The sequence below is a fragment of the Ailuropoda melanoleuca genome, chromosome 11 (genome assembly GCF_002007445.2).
Source record: "Ailuropoda melanoleuca isolate Jingjing chromosome 11, ASM200744v2, whole genome shotgun sequence".
NCBI classification, from domain to species: domain Eukaryota; kingdom Metazoa; phylum Chordata; class Mammalia; order Carnivora; family Ursidae; genus Ailuropoda; species Ailuropoda melanoleuca.
This window is the reverse complement of record NC_048228.1, coordinates 21,974,532-21,993,428: the sequence shown is the minus strand read 5'-3', so window position 1 is coordinate 21,993,428 and position 18,897 is coordinate 21,974,532. Positions and strand designations below refer to the sequence as shown.

General features: G+C 39.5%; 1 protein-coding gene across 4 annotated transcripts in view; it reads right to left on the bottom strand.

Moving 5' to 3' along the window:
* ELOVL6 (ELOVL fatty acid elongase 6) overlaps positions 1 to 18,897 on the bottom strand; it is a 131,691-nt gene that overhangs the window by 35,364 nt on the left and 77,430 nt on the right. For all 4 annotated transcript variants that reach the window (XM_019797835.2, XM_011222788.3, XM_034671375.1 and 1 more), the window contains one exon: positions 8,038 to 8,169. In XM_019797835.2, coding sequence (XP_019653394.1) covers positions 8,038 to 8,169 — 132 coding nt within the window. The remainder of the gene's footprint in view (positions 1 to 8,037; positions 8,170 to 18,897) is intronic.

Here is an 18,897-nt window from a genome sequence, read left to right as displayed (position 1 = left end):
GGAGGAGTGGCCAAAGGTAAGCCTTTTAAGAATCTATTAATTCAGAAACTCTGTGCATGCCAAGGTTTTCCAGGAACAGCCCGACAGTTTGGCCTCAAGGAACTCCTATGGTCTCCCCCAGGAGGCACACAGGGAGGGCAGCAGTGAGTTTGGTAGAGGCTGAGCTATGTCCTAAAGTGATATGTGCTGACTTTACAGAGATGGCATTCCAAGTGAAGTCTGAGTGATTTAAAGGAAAAATAAGATGGAGGAAGAATGGAGAAAGAGAAGGAGTTGTGGGGTGTTCAAAGACATGAAATTAGGATGGGCAAAGTGTGTTTGTTTTGAATGGACACGTATGTTGGCTTGAATGGAAAATGTGTCCAGGGCAGTGGTGAAAGGTGGGTCAGGATAATTTTTTTATGGACAGACTGAAGTTTTAACCGATAGGCAAAGGGGTTTCGATGAAGGTTTAGACAGGTAAATGGTACGGTGTGCGGAGTCACTTGCACGGAGAAAACATTTGGGAGATAGCAATGAGTGGTGGCAAATAGTCAAGAAGTGAAGTGGTCAAAGTCATGATTGGAGTGGCCAGTGTGGACATGGAGAGGTGTAGACAGCTACCCCAGATATTTGAGAAGAATTATATAACCTAGTGACTGGTTAAAAGAGTTATTTGTATATTTTGAAGGGCTTAAGGATGTTCGCTAAGAAAATGGTGACAAATTTTAAGATATTTTATGGGGTCAACAAAAAGAGATCTGGCTTGCAAATTTGAGTGATGAGATGCCAAACATTTGGAAGTGTTACAGACAGGAGAGCAAGTTTCAGGTGCAAGGCAATGCTAAAAATAAACACTTGTTAGGGCTAAGTTGGCAAATGATTATTGGTATTTTTCCTTTCCCTTTTTCATTGAGCCAACACAATCTCTCAGTGGGTATAAATAGAAGAGCCATTTCATTTCCCATTCAAGTTGGGGCATTTTGAGAGTGAGAGGGGAGCTATGAATAATTACAGGGGGACAACGGGCATGAACGAGGACTGAGCAGAGCAAGGGAGGATGGACAGATCCCAGTTTATAAGGTCTCTCTTACTTTTTAAAGGATGCAGAGTTGCCCATTCCTTATCTTTATTATTGCTCTTGTTTTCTCAAAAGGAGTCAAGTGATTCAATTAGGTCATTTCATTGTCATTTGAGGCTACAGCCTGTTCTGGCAAAGGACCCACTTTTAGACACCTAAGCAACACACACAATAACACAACGTTGATGTAGTAGCTTATGTCCTACAGCAACTCTCTATGGATGATCCTGGCACAGCTAACGAAGTGTGGAGGGGGAGTGCCTGAAGGGGGTGTGTGTGCGTGTGTGTTGTGCACACACACGCTGGGGAGGAGCACGCAGGGAAAGAGTTCTCTTTATCCTCTGGTGGTCATTTGTTCGGTAGTTCCTTTGAGTCAAAAACAGCTTAACACAATAGCAAAATTGATATCCAAACTGCGTCCAACTGTGGAGAGAGTTCTGGCAGCTCTTAGGTAGGAAGGGACTCAACTCCAACTCCAAACGCTAAAGGAAGCCATTATATTTCAGACCCGACATTGCCACTTTCACTTATGAAAATGTCAACATGGTGCCCTTCATCAGGGAAGGAAGCCAACTCCGGAAGTACCGAGTAAAATGTAGGGATGAGTTTTCTAGGGCAGTGGACTGTTTTGACTTTATGGTTTATTAGGCTTCCTGCCTTAATAATTTAATTTTTTATTCAGTGTAGATGCTTCACATTTCTCTTGATGCAAAGGGAAACAAAACGTGTTTTGCTGTTGTTCTTTGACCTGACCTTTGAAACAACCATGTCATCTGGCTATTGTGTTATCTCTAGTCTCTGTGGTTTTCCATCTCAATAAATGGTTTATTTTTGAGAAAAATCTATTTGATTCGGCAAAGAAAACGTTTATACACCCTGCCTTCAGGAAGGAAGATTTTTCTATACATCTATTAGTTACAGTTTAAAAAACGAGACAGAAGCTGTAATGTATAAAGATGGCGTCAGAAGCAAAGCATGCAATGATTTCTATGGTTCTTTGATAAAACGGCACAAAATCCGGAGAGGAAGAAAGGCACAAAGTATATATATCTATATATCTATATCTACCTATCTATATTACATTTTCAAATAGACTATATGTAAAAACAAAACATTTTGACAAAATGAGATGATGAGCACATTTAAATGAGTGATAGCTGACTCCCAGCTGTCTGTAAGTTGTCTATCAGACCATGTATCTTTACACAGTACAGCAATACTAGACAGTCTTCAAGAGCCAAACAACAAATGGACGGAAAAGAGAGGTCCTAAGATTATCCTTTCAGCCATACATACATTCTTAACTCAGGACTGTTATCAGAAAAGAGAAAACACAAAATATTCTTAATTCTAACTATAAACTTACCGTTAGGGAAGAAAGGGAAGTGTGAGGATCAACAGGGCGTAATTCATGTTTGGATACAAGCTTGTTTTATTTAACGTACGCCAGCATTTCACCAGAATCTTATTAAGTACAATTCCTAGCTTTTCTTTTGAAAAGTAGATTTTTTCCATTATTTGCTTTCAACTTAAAACAAAACAAAACAAAACAAAAAATCTGCCATCCATTCATTCTCTGTATCAAACGCAAATTATCTTTTTCTTGTTTGACCTATTTATGATGACATAAAAATCTTACGAAAGAGTTGAAGACTCCTTTGGACCCTCTCTGATCCCATAATTCTCTCTGCCTCCTTAGAAACAGAAATGATCACTAGCCTGAACTTTTCAAATGTTATTTTTTTTGTTATTACTGCATATATGTTAATAAATGAAATGTAGTGTTAATTTATGGGTTATGAAACTTTTATACATGGCAACACATTCCCATGATTATTCTGCAGCTTGCTTTCTTTACCACTCAAATTATGCTTTCTAGAGGTATCTTTGCCTTTGTTACTTTTGCCCCCCTTGGCGCCACATTTTAAAATGTGAAATTTCTAACCCATTATCAATACAATAGGAGTTTTTCTCCTATCATATTTGTAGTTTATGTACTCATTTCTTTAATATCATTACTATCACTGGAATTATTCTCTGTAATGTTGTTCTTTGTAGATCAAGAGGGACCATTTTTGGCAACCACAGAACAAAATACTAGACCAAAGGTGCCTGAGTATAAATTCATTAAATTATTCCGAAATTTGTCATTTTCAATGTCCCATCATTATACAGGTCAGTGATGTATTTCCCCTTCAACAAGATTTTAGATGTCATATTTTCTCATCTGAATAGCTTCAGTTGGTTTTATTATATATTTGTTGCCTTAACAATAATAAGACAGTTGCTAATAATTCCCCAGATATTAAACACTGATGTGTGTATAAAGAAATCACAAGTAGATTTGATTAAATACTATTCATCTGTTGCTCCTTTTCTAAACATCCTTTTCTAAATGTTTCTGGTGCTGTCTTTAAACACTTTGTTCTTGGAAATCTCACCAAAGAAAGAAAAAGAATAATTTTTTTAATTAAGCTTGAATATATTTTATACTTGAGCCAACACTGAAATTTAATGACAAAGTAAAAATATGGCCAGGAAATAAAAATGAGTTTCAATGGGAAAAATGGCCAGTTAATAATAAGGTGAGAAGTCCAGCTGCAAAGCATGGAACATTTGGCTTTGTGCAAATAAAGCATAACACAGTTGAGGCCAGAGTGAATCACCGGGAAACATGAGCAAGCAAATCTGAAGCAAGTGTGATATTGGCATCTAAAAATACGCAGCACGTCTTACTCTGATGCACACTGACTAGGCACCCCGCTTTGACCCGCTCTGTGTTGGAGACCAGGAAGGCTCCTTGAAACTCCTGATGGTACCAAAGAGAAGAAAACACTGCCAGACAGTCACCAGATGAAGGCGGCTGGAGTCAGAAGCACACGCGTCTCTACCCCATCTAGAAGGATATGGAGTTATTAAATAAAGACATAGAAAATGCTTTACAAATCAACGGTAGTAACCCAGCCGAGAAACCATAGCAACGTCCTGTAATGACTCAGCAGTGTCGGGGAAGAATGGGTCAGAGGCACCTTGAAGCGCTCAATGATTTTTGCCAGGAGAAACAATCTCATCTAAAGGATTTACTGATTCAAAGTACCAGAATTCTTCTCAGCATTTATCCTAAGGAAAGCTTCAAATACCTAGGGCCCAATGCCACACAGAATTAGCTCATCAAAGAAGGAAATGTTTCTCCTTAGGTTGGGTGGGATGTAGGTAGGGCACCGTGTCATCATCCGGGTCATATTCCTAAGGACTCACTGATACCAGACGTTGATGGTTTGAATCTGCAAAGGGTGGGGCAGGGTGCTGGGTGATGGGGAGAAACTGCCAAGAAAACCCTGGAGAAATCATTCTCAAATAAAATGAATACATGCCAGGCCGGTGAAAACTCAGTCGTGATCACATCCAAACTTATGACGGCTTTCAATAAATTCAATGGTATATGGTTAGTATGAAGGCTACTATCATATATTCAGTCAACATCCAAAAGTAAAGAGAAAGAGGGAAAATATTCTATAGGTAATTCTTGCCAAATTAGATAAAAACCCCACACCACTTTCTGAAGTAGATTGGTATAAAGACAGGGTTTTTATTTTTGCTTAAGTACTTGGCATAACCAAATTAATTCCCATCTCAGTTGTCTTAGTTCATGACTAAACACAATACGTGGCATCTGAAAATTAGTCATAGTTGAGTCTCTGGCTGCTACAAAAAGCTTGAAAAGTTGGGGAAAAGAAATTATTCCTAAGCAACAAAATACACACACACACACACACACACACATATATACACACACCCACACACACACACCCACACACACATATACACACACACACACACACACACATATATACACACACAAACACATATACACATAATCACATTTTCAATGATCCCCCCCCCAAAAAAGAGAGAAATCTTACTGTTCCTCCCCTCCCTGCATTTTTAATTCCTCTCACTCAAAATTTTGGTTCTCTTTCTCTTTCCTTCTTTTTCCAAATAGATAAAATCTTATCCTATAGTGGTGAAGAGGGGGAAGTGGAACAGACACAGGTCATCTAATGCAAGAATGTCTCCCGAGCAAGGAATTTTTGAACTTCTCTATTGGGCCCTATTGGCAGCGGGACTTGCAAATTTGTGAATTATAGTAAGGTAAAAGCCATTCAAAAATATATTCTTTTGGGAACTTGGATTTTGGCATGAGAGGAAGGAGGTGTAAGAACTTAAGTAAAATGCTCTCTACTAGCAAATATGAATTAGACATATCGGTGCCAACTCTAGATAAAACTCTGGAAAAAAATATTCTATTTCCTGCCTCTGAAAGGCCTAGAAATAAGAGCTACCTTTGCCCCAGCAGCCACCCCCTGAAATCAGTTGTTTGTAAATACTATCTCTCCTCCCCCAAAGGAGCGAGGGCTCCTTGGAGAAATGGCTCATTCCTCTTCTGGGTAAGGAAGGTGCAGCGTGCCTGGCCTGGAATATCTTGTCATCCCTGCTCCCCTGCCCGCCCCCCCAAAAAATCAAAAAGACTCATACTGGCCAAAGATGGATAATTTAGCATCACAAAGAATAACAGCAATAAACGAAAATATACCCAAGTCAAATTCATCTAGAAATCAACGACACATAAAGTATAAATCCATGAGTTCATAATGATACTTAAGGGGAAAAAACCATTATTATTTACATGCCAGGTGATCAAATTAATTTCTTTTTTGAAAATGATAAATATGGCAAAAGAATCAAGCATTATCCTGCCTTTGCTAGAATAACTGTATGTACTTTAGGATAACTAAAGAGTTGATAAAGGTAAATTTCTTCTTATAGAAAGTCTTGTCAAATGTGAAAACTAAATATAATCAAACTTCTAGATCTAACTACCAACTAATAAGGAATACAGGGGACAGAAGAATGTAATCAGCAAAATCAGCAAGTCTGGGAAACTGTGAGGGGCAAATGGTGTGCTTTCTTCAAAGGATGGATGGGGAGCTGGGAGTTGGAGGAGGGCTAAGGAGAGAGGAAAGTAGAAACCTCTAAGTTAAAAGAAACCAACAAATGGAAAGGTATGGATCTTATTTTGATCCAGATTCTTAAAAATAAATTGAAAAAAAAATTTTATGAGACAACTGGGAAAATCTGAACACTGAAGGAGAAAGGATTATTACTATTTAAGTGAGATCAGAATATTCTGGTCAGTTTTTAAAAAAGAGAACTTAACTTTTAGAAGTGGTATCATTTCATTCAAAAATAGTTCAGTTTGTATTACTTCCAAATAATTTGGGGGAAAGAGGAAAGTTGGTAGATGAAAGAAGATTAATCCATTCAGTAATAATTCTTTAAGCGGGGTAACTGGTGCATGGGTGGGGGGCTCCTTGTACTCTTCCCTGATCATATGTGTTCAAGTTTTTAAAAAACAAAGGATAAAGGCTTTTGTTGAAAACTCTGTAAAATGCTGAAAGGCGTCATTAGGATAAAGATTAACTTTTTCCTTGGGACACCTGGGTGGCTCAGTTGGTTAGCTCCCAACTCTTGATTTTGGCTCAGGTCATGATCTCAGGCTTGTGGGACTGAGCCCTGTCAGCTTCTTCACTCGGCAGGGAGTCTGCTTGTCCTTTCCCTCTGCTCCGCCCCCCAGCCCTTCATTCATGCTCTCGCTCTCTCCCTAAAACAAATTAAAAAAATCTTAGAAAAAAAATAAAGATAATTTCTCCCACAAATATCAAAATATTTTAGTAGAGGCAGGCTCTGTGAACTTAGATGGGAACAAAAATGAAAATGCTACTTTGTATTATAGAGAATCATGTCCTGATTCAGATTAAAATGGAAGAATTTTTTAGTGACAGATCCAAATCATGAGCGCTTTAAATGCAGAACTTACAAAATGCACTGAATTAGAGGATGGCCAGTAGTAGCAAGCAAATGAGCTATTTGCTTGCAGGGATCTGAATGGAAAGGTACAGATTGTCAGAGTTTATGAAAATCCTCTTCCTGCCTGATCATTTTTAATAAACCAGAAGTAACTAATGAGGCTTTTAATGATACCATCTATTTCTGCTTAGTGGTGGAACAGTTAATATGTAGTATGAAAAGTAAGAATGAATATTCATAAATATTAAAATAGTTAGTTCTTTGTAGGATATTACATCTACTTCCCCTACTCCCCCCACCCCAAGGCTAGTTATAAACTTGTGGGTTTTGACAAGCAGAACACAAAGAGAGCAGGTGCCTTTGTTAGTGCTGTAGGTATTTTCTGGCACTTGTAAGGATACCAGCTGTGTGCTAATTAATCTTGCGATGGCTTAGATCACCAAATATTACAAAGCTCCTTCGAGCTTCCAGGAATGTGCCTGAATGTTGGCTGCCAGATGTCCCTGGAGAGATGGTCTGGTCCCGACAGCCTCTATGATGGGTTCTACTCAGTACAAATAAGAACTGGTTGCATAAACGTAAGCCAGCAAGTCAGCTCCAGGCAATGGGGGTGAACGGTGTGTTTGGGGATGCAGAGCTAACAGCATTCTCTGGTCTAGTAATACGGACATAGACAGGGGTCCAGTATCCAGTCGTGCGTTTGAGTGCCATTTTTTGATTACCTATTAGTCAGTAACAGCATACGCAGAACATTTAAACCCTACTCTACCATAGATCAATAGTTTACTGGCGTGGCTTTGCATTTAGCCCTTCAGCTGTATTTAAGCAACAACAGTAATGGAATGGACACGTTGCTTCTAGGCCTACGAGATAAACTGGATCACTGCACGAGCAGTTTGGACAAGAAAGGACGTAGCCTGAAAATAAGAGACTGAGTATAATATGGCAAGTTGGTCGCAATGAAGGCCTACTCTGTGGACATGGCTTTATTTGATCCTCATTGCACTGAACAATCAAAAATATGTGCTATAAAATGCTCAAGTGTTGCTTCTTTCTGCCAAGTCTGATGAAATCGATGGATTGCATTGGGAAAATGAAGAAAAACCTACCTGAAAACTGCAAGGGTCAGAGACCAGAGCACTAATGGCTTCCTCAGTTCAAACTTCGCCCGTTTGTTCATCAGGTGCCGACCACCAAAGATAAAGGCAGCATACAGAGCAGAAAACAGGAAAGATTTCTTCCTGCAACAGACAAAACCCCAATATCTTAGGAGATAAAAATCTTTAAGCAATTTATTTTTATTCGTCAGATATTTATATTTACTAATTATTCATAATTTTTTATACCAGTCCCTCTTTGTAAGTGCGGAAAGCATATTCTTGTGAATGTGCCCCTTCACTGAAGAGAGAATGTTTAAACATCCTTTTGGCGACGTGGCATTCCATGGAAACCTCCCTTGACAAACTAGGTCATTCTAGATTAACCAACGCATGTTGGAATAGATCTATGTTCTTTTTGGGTTCCATGACTTTAAAAATTTCAACAACATAACATTAAGGTACAAAAAGAAAAATTTTCACTGAGGGAATTAAAACACTAAAATCAAGCTACTTAGAGCACTTGACTTAGGGCACCCCCAATACGGATTCCTGAAATCTTCTCCACCAAAGGAGCAGGTATTAAGTTTCAATATTATCATTAATAATAGGGATAACTGGTAGACATCATACAATACAATAGGAAGAACATAGAATTCCCTAAAGTATGCGTGCCTTAGGGCTTGAACTTGAATCTAATCAAAAGCTGATTTTACTGCCTATTCTTGGGAAATATAAACTGTGGGGCCTTCTGTAGGACAACTGAACTTATTTCTTCAATAAGTCAGAAGTATGCAATCCAAATATGGGACTCTTCTATATTAAGAAGTGACTTGAGAAACTACAATCAAAGGTAATAGGTAGACTTTGGGGAGTCTTTATTTGAGCAAACCAATTGGAAAAAGGCGTTTTTAATAAAATCAGAAAGTTTGTAGTCATAATTTTAAAAGTACTTAGTATTTATGGGCGAAATTATATTTCTTGGATTTGCTCTTAAATATCCCAGGAAACAAACAAAACCAAAACAATTTTCAGGGTAGAGAGTTGAAACCAGATTAACAAAAGGACGAAGGACTACAGGGGCTCATTATTCTATTTTTTTTTGTCAGGCTTAGGTGGAACTCTCAGTCAGAAATGTACAAGCAATATGAATTAGAATCTCTAGGTCCATGGGGCGCCTGGGTGGCACAGCGGTTAAGCGTCTGCCTTCAGCTCAGGGCGTGATCCCAGCGTTATGGGATCGAGCCCCACATCAGGCTCCTCCGCTATGAGCCTGCTTCTTCCTCTCCCACTCCCCCTGCTTGTGTTCCCTCTCTCGCTGGCTGTCTCTATCTCTGTCGAATAAATAAATAAAATCTTTAAAAAAAAAAGAAAAGAAAAGAAAAAAAAGAATCTCTAGGTCCTGCTGGTTTACTACTGTTCCAAGAACTAAACAGTGGTATTGATAATGCCAATAAGAACAAAAATAAAACCAACAAGGTTCTGTAGAACTACGATTCAATAGAAAGTAACAGGGGCCTTGTAAATAATTTAAACAACTGAATGAACTTCCTAAAAAAGCAGTATTTCTCTTAAAATGGATATTCCCCACTCAATGAGATTAAAAGGGAAATCGCTGAAAAGTAAGTAACAAGCATAATACAAAAAGCAAAATGAATTAACCAAAAGAGCATTTTTTGCAAAATGCCTCCTATTTTTCTCCCTAATTGCTGATACCGCTGGTATGTATTGCTAAGGAGAGATCTAATTATTTACAAACAACACACCTACCTCAGTGAAGGCATGTGACCTACTTGTTGAACACCACCCAATAAAGTGGTAATTCCAGAAATCAACCCATAAAGTTGGAATACACCACTGCCAACTGAGGTTTGCAGATTCTCTTTGAAACACAAGACCTGGGCATATAGTCACTGCTTGATAAATACTTGTTGGATGACCATGGTCTTGTCACATCAAATTTCCTGATAGGGAAAAATAATTATGCACCTATGTACTTAGGTGCTCAGCAAACATTAACTGAGTGAATGAATGGTTGTACTCTCCCAGTAACACATGAATTACTAAAGAATGAAGTATTCGGAAAAAACACGATCCATTTTCTTCCTCCATAAAGAAACAGGCAATTTCTGTACTTCAAAGAGAGGTGGAAATGTGAGACAATTTTACGGAAACTTTCTTAAACATTTCAAGAAGAAAGTACTTTTGGCTGTAAATATGTGTATATAATAAATATGAATATGAATGTGAATGAGTGTAGGTAAGTACACTCATATATATGTTATATATGAATTTTTCAAGTGTATGTCACTAAATTGAGTCCTAATCACCGTTTGCATTTACACACATCTAAGCAAGGACTCGCTAAAAAACAAATTCTATCGAGTTAATGCAAGCAATAGTAATATGAAATAGTCTATATTGTTTTCTAAATTTTTAGAACAATTTTATTATTCTTCTCTAAATTATAAAGGTAACGATGGGTGACAATATTCATGGTATGATTTAGGGAGTGAGTCCTGTGGGCGGGCACACGTGCTAAAGCGCTTTCTCCTTTGATCCTCCTAATCCCCTAATGTAGGTAGAGCATTACCTTCCTTTTACGGATAAGCAAACAGGCTTAGAGGTTAAGCCTCAGATCTCCCTGTTCTCCTGTGGTAACCTTTCAGGAGGAAAAAGGGTCTACATGCCTACAAAATGTGTTATCTTACAGGCATGTAAGAATTCCACCAGCCCTCCTATTGAATTGCATGGTCATTGTGCAACCGTGTGGCCCACTGTTTCACTGTGAATAGACCAGAGGAGTCCCATGCCTTTGTGTTTCAACTATCATATTTTGGGGGCTTGGAACACTTGGCTCCAAACCCCGTTTACCTCCTAGAGAATACAAATGAACCATATATGTCCCCCAAAAGCTTTTCCTTAAATTATCTATCATTGTCTCTCTTGCTCATTCAATCTAATTTGGATTTTGGTTATGATTGGATTAATTGTATTACTCGCAATTATGAACCAAATTACATGAATGTCTGTATACGATCCTATCATTCTAGCCATTAGGGGCAAAAATGCGCCTTGAAGAACCAAGAAAAATACCACAATCTTCCCTCGGATGTTTTCCTCTACATTTCTTCAGCTACGGAATGGGAATTAGTCCTAATGCACTACTAACTTCCTGGCACAGACCCTTCTCTTTTCCATGTGTTTTCTAAAGATTGTTTTTACCAACCTTCAATGCCATAGCTAGGGCAACCAAGTCAATCAAAATAGACACAAAGAATCTGAGAATTACAGGAGACCTTAGAGATATGGAGCCCAATTTTCTCATTCAACAGGAGAGGGAATGGGTGATGGGGTGGGGTGCTGGATAACATTAGTTTCTTATGGTCACATAGCTACATATTGTATATGGGCCAAAACTACCAAAATTTTGCTCAAGCAGGTAGAAAAAGATAAATTAACTAGGTAGGCTACAATACAAATAAGTTGCTTATTGTATACTTTGCAAATCTCCTACTGCGGTGAAATTCAAGTCTGTAATGCTTTAGGTTAATTTAAAATTAAGCTTAGGCTTCTTCTGTAAGGGGGAGTCATCTAAGGAAGCATTAACTCTTACCTCTTCCAACTGAGAAATCCAAATGTATCATTTATAATTGAATGTATTATGATTTTTTTCCATTTAGCTTAGAATAAGGTAAGATTTTCTTTAGCAAACTGGCCAATTTAAATGGATTCAAGCTGCCTGTCGGTTCTGCCATCTCTTTGGTAAAGGTTCAATTATTGTCAAGATGAAGAATGACTTCCTGCTAGCCCTCTTACTATTTAATGGGGATAGATGACTTCCCTAATGTTTCCACGGTAATCTAATAATGCTTCATATTCTGGCAGGCCTCCATAGCTGGGTATAATGCTAACACTACATTGTTTTGTTACTGGATAACTAGCAAGTTCCAGAGGGCAGGGACTCCTGTTACAGAATCTTAAACGTGTATCGTAGAGCCCAACCCTTCACTATATAGGTGCCTAATACTTTTCAGGACCGTGCTTCTGTAGCTATAATTACAAAGTAACCAACTACGTAAAGAACACCCAAACGAAATACTGATGTGCTGTGAGCTTTTTCCCCTTGCATTTACTCTTTTTCCCCCTTCCATTTCTGTCATTGATGTGAATGGACATGGGCCCATAACTAATAAAAACAGATAATGGCTTTATCATTTATCCTCAGAAAGCTGGATTTCTCTATCATGCTACCCTGGTCCAAAACATTCCTAGGGGGTGTTTTTCCTATTCTCCCCACAGTAGCTGCTAATGATTTGTACTTATTTTTCTACCCAATAACACTTGTCAACGACTGCGCATACATTCAAACCCCCCCCCCACCCCTGAGCTTCCACTGAAACCAGGACCTAGCTTGAGTCCCTTAACACTCACTCCAAGTTCTCTGTTGGCTGACTTGTGCTCTTCCAGAGAATCAGACAAGTTCATCTGAGAATGGTGAAAATTTCTCTCATGTGGGTGGCCTTTCAACACGGGGTATTTGCTAGCGAACACTTCCCTGGGAGATGGCCTGAACTCCTTTGTGCCGGAGTGACCTTGTTTTTTACCATGCACGTGTAAGGTACAAGGAGTTGTGAAAATGCAAACAAAGCTTTGAGGAAGAAAGAAAAGGACACCTGAACACCTCACCCGCTTTGGCTGATAGCTAGATCCTGAAGTCGTGCTCTGGGACTGGAATCTGTCCTGTTCTTGAGAATTCCCCCCAACACTTCATACAGGCATTTTTCTACATTACAAATAATGGGAATTTTCCAGACGTTGTTATTCACAAGTAAATTATAACTGGAAATTAACTCTGCCCAGAAATTCTGGCAATGAATGATTTGGAGAATAAGAGTGGAAATAGATCCATAATAAATACAAATGAAATAGATCCATAATAAATACAAATGCTTTATAATTGCAAAACAAAGCCGTGACTAACGAAATGCTGTTATTCTAACCAGTTATGGGTGACTGAGGAAGCCACATAGTTTCTGAATTTCTTTGAGTTGCAAGCACCTCTTTCTTATCTTGCTTTCCTCTCAGATGTGAACTGAAAGATCACAGGTTCTCCTTACTTATTTAAAAAAAAAAAAGGCAAGAAAACCAGTTTTTGTAATTGTTTTTCTATTGTTGAACTAGGCCATGCTCAAAGTAGACTTGTATTTAGTACTATGGATCGAATGACGTGGCTATTTATCTCTTTCAAGGAAAGTACACTCCTCCTGACAAAAACCTGTTACAGAAAGGTGCTTGTACACGCACGGCAACGTACCGTTTTTGCCCCTTGTCACCTTTTAAAAAATCTTGATGAATTCTATTTTCTTGTTGGCTCTCTATTTACAAGGGGGAAATAGGATCTTTCTACTTTCAAAATATTAAAATCACAAGCACACACAGCCCCATAAACAATGTCATCACTCTAATACTTAAATTGGCAAGATACCCGTTAATTACCTTTGTTTTATCAGTTGCTGATAAAAAATGCTTACACCCATCCATCTGTTCACAATTTAAATGAACTCTATCATTGTCATTTGCGGTGTGTTTAGTATGTCCTTGAATGAAAAAATCATAACGAACCAATCCCTATGTAAGAGTAAATTCTGCTTCTGCCAATCTCGTTAGAAAGACAGAAAAATGTGTGTTATAGAGAATAATGTCTGATAAAAATTCTGAGGAAGGAGATACTGCTGTGATGAGAAAATGCTCTGTGAAGGGTGGGCTTTGAGGTGTGCATACACCCCTTAAGGCTTTGGATGGATGGATGGACAGATGTAAGTGGGAACTTGGGGTGGGAGGAAAGCAGTGCCTTAGGCATGAGCTAAGCTGGGCATGTGTCAGACCTGTTGTTTCCTCAGTGGGGAGTCATGGGAGAAAGTCAGTCTGGGAATGCGGATTAAATTCCGGCAGCAGAGTTAGGCCTGGAGCTTCTCCTCAAGATTGAGTAAGGTGTGTGGTCAGTAATGGGTTAGGACTAATAGTTGAAGTATAGCACTGGAATCTGTGGCTTCATTTTCCTTTCTTTCCTTCTTTTTAAATAAATAAGAATGATTTCACTCATGTGTATACCATGATGTGCCTGGGGGGAGAGAAGGGGGAAGTGTTACTGCCCGTGGCCCCTGGAAAGATAGAGGGAGACACACTGGTTCAGGCCATGGAGAGCACTCAAAGTCTTTGAGCCGGGATGGGGGGCAGAATAAACAGAGGTACGTTCACAGGGAAACATGGCACTGATGACTTCTCTTCTCACGGGCAGATGTGGCTAAAGTCTGACCACAGATCTCTAAGTCGGCACACACGTTCGTCCCCCACCGCCCACACTGCCAGCCTCAGTAGCTGCAGGGGTTCCGGAGTGCAGCGGTGTGAACGGAAGAAACTTCTTTAATGAACCGCTGCTCTCCCCAGGAATTATCAGATGGGACCACCTTGAAGTTTTATTCACTTAAGAACGAATATCCTCCGGTCCTGAGAAAAGAATAGCAAATGGCGAGGCCAACCGTGGCATTGTTTCAATAAAGCTGATACTTGGTTCAGTGTCCCTAAACTGTCCTCTAGAGCAAATGTCACTTTTAATCCTAAAATCTTGCATCTTATGGAGATGCAAGAATATTTTTTCTTTGTTTTAGAAGACATGGTTTTATAAAACTGATCACAAAGATTCAAGTTCAAAGTTAGAATTAAGGATTTTAGAGGCCACTGAAACAAAGAAAGAATTAAATTTCTTGCTTTGACAAAGGTTAGAGTTTCTTATCTCCTTGGAAAGAGTAAAGCTTGCAACCACCTGTGAATAAAACTTTTGCCAGTGATCTTGGTAGACAAATCTCCCACTACAAACTAATAGTGGGTTGTCACCGACAAACTCATTTGTAATTTCTGGTTTGTTTGAGAGCATGGCTCAACCTGTTTACCTGGTACTGATTGTCACTTTGAGTTAGAATTGTCAAGTAACCATCTTATAATATATCAGCTACTGATACTAGTCATGGCAAAACAATACATTTTAAAGGCCATGTAAAAAAACAGTAAGTTCTAAGTAGGAGACAGCAGGCAGAAAGAGAATTCAGAAAGTGGTTCCATCAGCACTTCACTTTCATTGTGCTAATCCCCTTAAAGAAATGCCCTTTGTTCTAAGAAAAAGAAAGCTTTCATCTGAATTTCCAATGAAGAAATGCTCACCCGTTAAGATCATGGTAATGCCTAAAATGAATATAATGATGAATACAGAGAGCACGCTAAAATTCCGAAGAGCAGTGAGTGACTCCCTGTTACCAGATTAAATCTTACCTCTTACAGTCTTAAAATCTACTACGAAGTAGAAACAAGGCATTAGGGACTTTTCCCCCTGAAAATAAAGTTTTCTTGAACCAGAAGTCACACAAAGTCTAATTAATTATGGGCTTGTGTCAAGGCCACAAGTTTTTGTTTGTTTGTTTGTTTTTGAACCTTGTTATCTATCCTAATGGTCTGCTAATCGTAGAAATGGAAGATTAAAAATTTTATAGGATATTAAAAATATATAAAAATAAAAACTAGAGTCAAATACAGAAATTTGTTTCCTGCCTGTCTTCATCCTAAAGAAGCCCTGAAATGTTCTGTAGAAAACAGATTTATCTGAGAGTTGGAGACTAAAGCCAGAAGTGAAAAAAAACACTATAAAAAGCATTTATGATTATTCACAATGGAACGGAAACCGGATTTCAGGTTTACAAGATTAAGTCCAATTCAGACACACAATTTTCCCAGACTTAAAATCAAAGTGACAGCTGCACAGACACCAGCTCCTAACAAGCACGAACATACGCACTTTACGAGCGTTTCTACTCCAGGGCTACTCGTTTGAACTGGAAGATGATCCGTTTGTGCCGCAGTCTACTACCACCTTATATTTAGAGAGTGTTCGTGTATCCTCAATGCTTCAGACAACCGTAAAGAAGCTAGAAAATACTATCAAGGAAAAAAAAAAAAGAAACCCACATGTTTTCATGGTAACTACTGGGTGATTAAGCATACTGTTCCACTGACTTCCTCCCTGGATAGAAATGTTGAAAGAGGGGTGGGAAAAGCAATGAGAAAACACGTATGCTATTTCTGGATTAGGGAGAAAATAGCTCAGAAGTGGTAAAGACTATTTCGTGGCATAGCGCGTGGATACTTTTTTGCCACCAAAATCAAATTTACATAAGAAATGAAGCCTGAGTAAAAACTGGCAAAGACAGGAAGAAATATATTATTAGCAAGGGAGTGGAAATGGCAGACTTTTTTTTTTCCACCCATGAGCTATCACCCAATTACCCAAGAAAGAACTCTCTTGTGCTCTGGCAAACAATAATACGGCAAGGTTTTGATTAGAGTATTCACACTGCTCCTTCCAGATCTGAATGCTCGTTCAGTGACAGAAGAAGACAAGGCCCGAAGACGCGAGCTTTGAGCACTCTGGTAATGAGGACAATCCCCTTAGGAACTGGGCTGCCTTGCTTCCTCATTGCTGCTGCAACACATTCCCACAAATGGAATGGCTTCCAACAACATGACTTGATCATCGGATAGCTCCAGAGTCAGAAGTCTGAAATGAGCCTTGCGGGCCTAAACTCAAGGGGTACCCACGGTTGCGTTCCTTCTGGAGGTTCTAGGGGGCAATCTCCTTCTTTGCCTTTGGCAGCATCCAGAGGCTGCCTGCCGGCCTTGGCTTTCTCCACATTCAAAATGCATTACTCCAACCTCTGTTTCCAGGGTCACATTGCCTTCTCTAACTCTGCTTTTGTCGTCCTTTCACCTCCTCTGACTCCGATCTTAACCTCCCCCCTAAGGAGTCTTGTGATTACACTGGGTTCCAGAGATAATCCAGGTCCACCCCCTGGAAAGAGAGGTTCTCCAATTTTAAGGACTCATGTGATTAGGTTGGGCCCACCCTGATATTCCCCAACAATCTCCTCATCTCCAAGTCCTTAACCTAATCACATCTGCAGAGTGTCTTCCGCTATAGAAGAGAAACACATTCACAAATTCACAAATAAAAAATGGACGTCTTTCGGGCACTGTGATTCATTTTGCCACACGGAAGAGCTTGAAATAATAATAAAGTCTGAAGCATTTTTCTGCTGCTGCTGCTAAGGGACAGCCCCGCAGAGGGCAAACCCTTCTTGCCTATTCTTGGTTTCTTAGATCCAAAGCCAACCTCTTCCCTCCAAGTCAAGAAAGCACTTTGGAATGCAAGGGGCTGAGAGTCACACTGTCACACGGATTGTCCCGAAGCTGCTCATATGCATATAAACTCACAAATCAGTACTTGAACTCTCAGGAGTCACATAGGATTTCTCATATACCTTACAACGGACTAGGTGCCAAGGCTTGGGATTTCTAAGTAACATACACAATTTATTCGAAATAACTAATATGTATTCAATTTCTCCCCACTGTCACAAGTTCTAAATTGCCATCTTACACTCTTTTGTGACACCAAAGATTGTTCGCATTGTGACTATCACTTGCGTTTAAATCTTAAAACATACAGTACAGGCTACACCCAGTACCACTGTCCCATCTGCCGCAAGCCCGCTGTTCCGTGCTTCATCGCTCTTACTGTTAAATCCATAAAGAAGGGTCTCCATCTCAGGCGGCTAGCGAGCAGCGGCGTTTGATACAGATGTTAACTCCTTTTCTGTAACTCGTTCTTCTTTGGTTCTCTCTTCATCTCCCCAGTGTTTAAACCTTGAAGAGTTCCCAGAGCTCAATCTATGGACCTCTTTTTCTTATCTACACCACTGGTTTGCAATGGGGGCGATGATTTTGCCCTCAGAGGACACATTAGGCAACGTGTGGAGACATTTTTGGTTTTCATAACTGTATGGGGATTGGCTACTGGCATCTGGTGTGCGGAGGCCCTGGATGCCGTGCAGGATTTTCCAGTCCCAACTGTCAGTAGTGCTAAGGTTGAGAAACCTTGGATAAGGGAAATATAAAGACAGAGATTAAGAAAGGGGGGGGTTTACCGGGGTCGCTCAGTCGGTTAAGCGTCTGCCTTCAGCTCAGGTCATGATCTCAGGGTAGAGGCCTGAGCCCTGGGTAGGGCTCCCTGCTCAGTGGGGAGTCTGCTTCCCCCTCTTCCTCTGCCCCTCCCCCTCCATTCACGCACACGTGTGCCGTGTGCCTCTCCTTCTCTCAAATAAATAAAATGTTTAAAAAAAAGAACAGAGAAATTGGAAAATTCAAGGGAATGTATGTTGAAATGTGATATAGCTTTAAAAAACACATATACTGGTTGGGATGACGTCACTTATACTTCAGATACACTCGGGCTGATATTGCTTCAAACTGATTTTAAGCACAGAGTAAACTTCTCTTTTCAAACCAGCACTTTAACTTAAAATTGAAGACAAGACCAAACAACCAATTCGGGTCAATTTTTCCTTCACTATTCTAGAATTAGGTTCACTTCTGCCTTCAATGGAAACGTGGTACAGCCTGGCGACGATGTGAATGATCAATTCTTACAAAGTTGCAATGCTTTCTGTTGCAATGCTTTCCTTGTCGTGAAGGTCACTGAGAATTGATTTTATAGTCTCTCTCCAAGCGAAAGGGATAATCTGAAAGGAAGGTTAGTCAAGACAGGTTGCCAAGACAACCCCCTACCCAACAGACAGAGTTAAGCAGAATTCCAGTTGTTTCCAGTCATCTCTTTACAAACCAATCCTACAGTCTAAGATAATTCCATGATAGCCAATCCTAATTTAGCTCTGGATGGGGCGACGCTGTAAAAATACATTAGACCATCAGGATTTACAACTGTTACGTAGATCTTTTAAATTCTTACTCTCTTCTAAATCATTA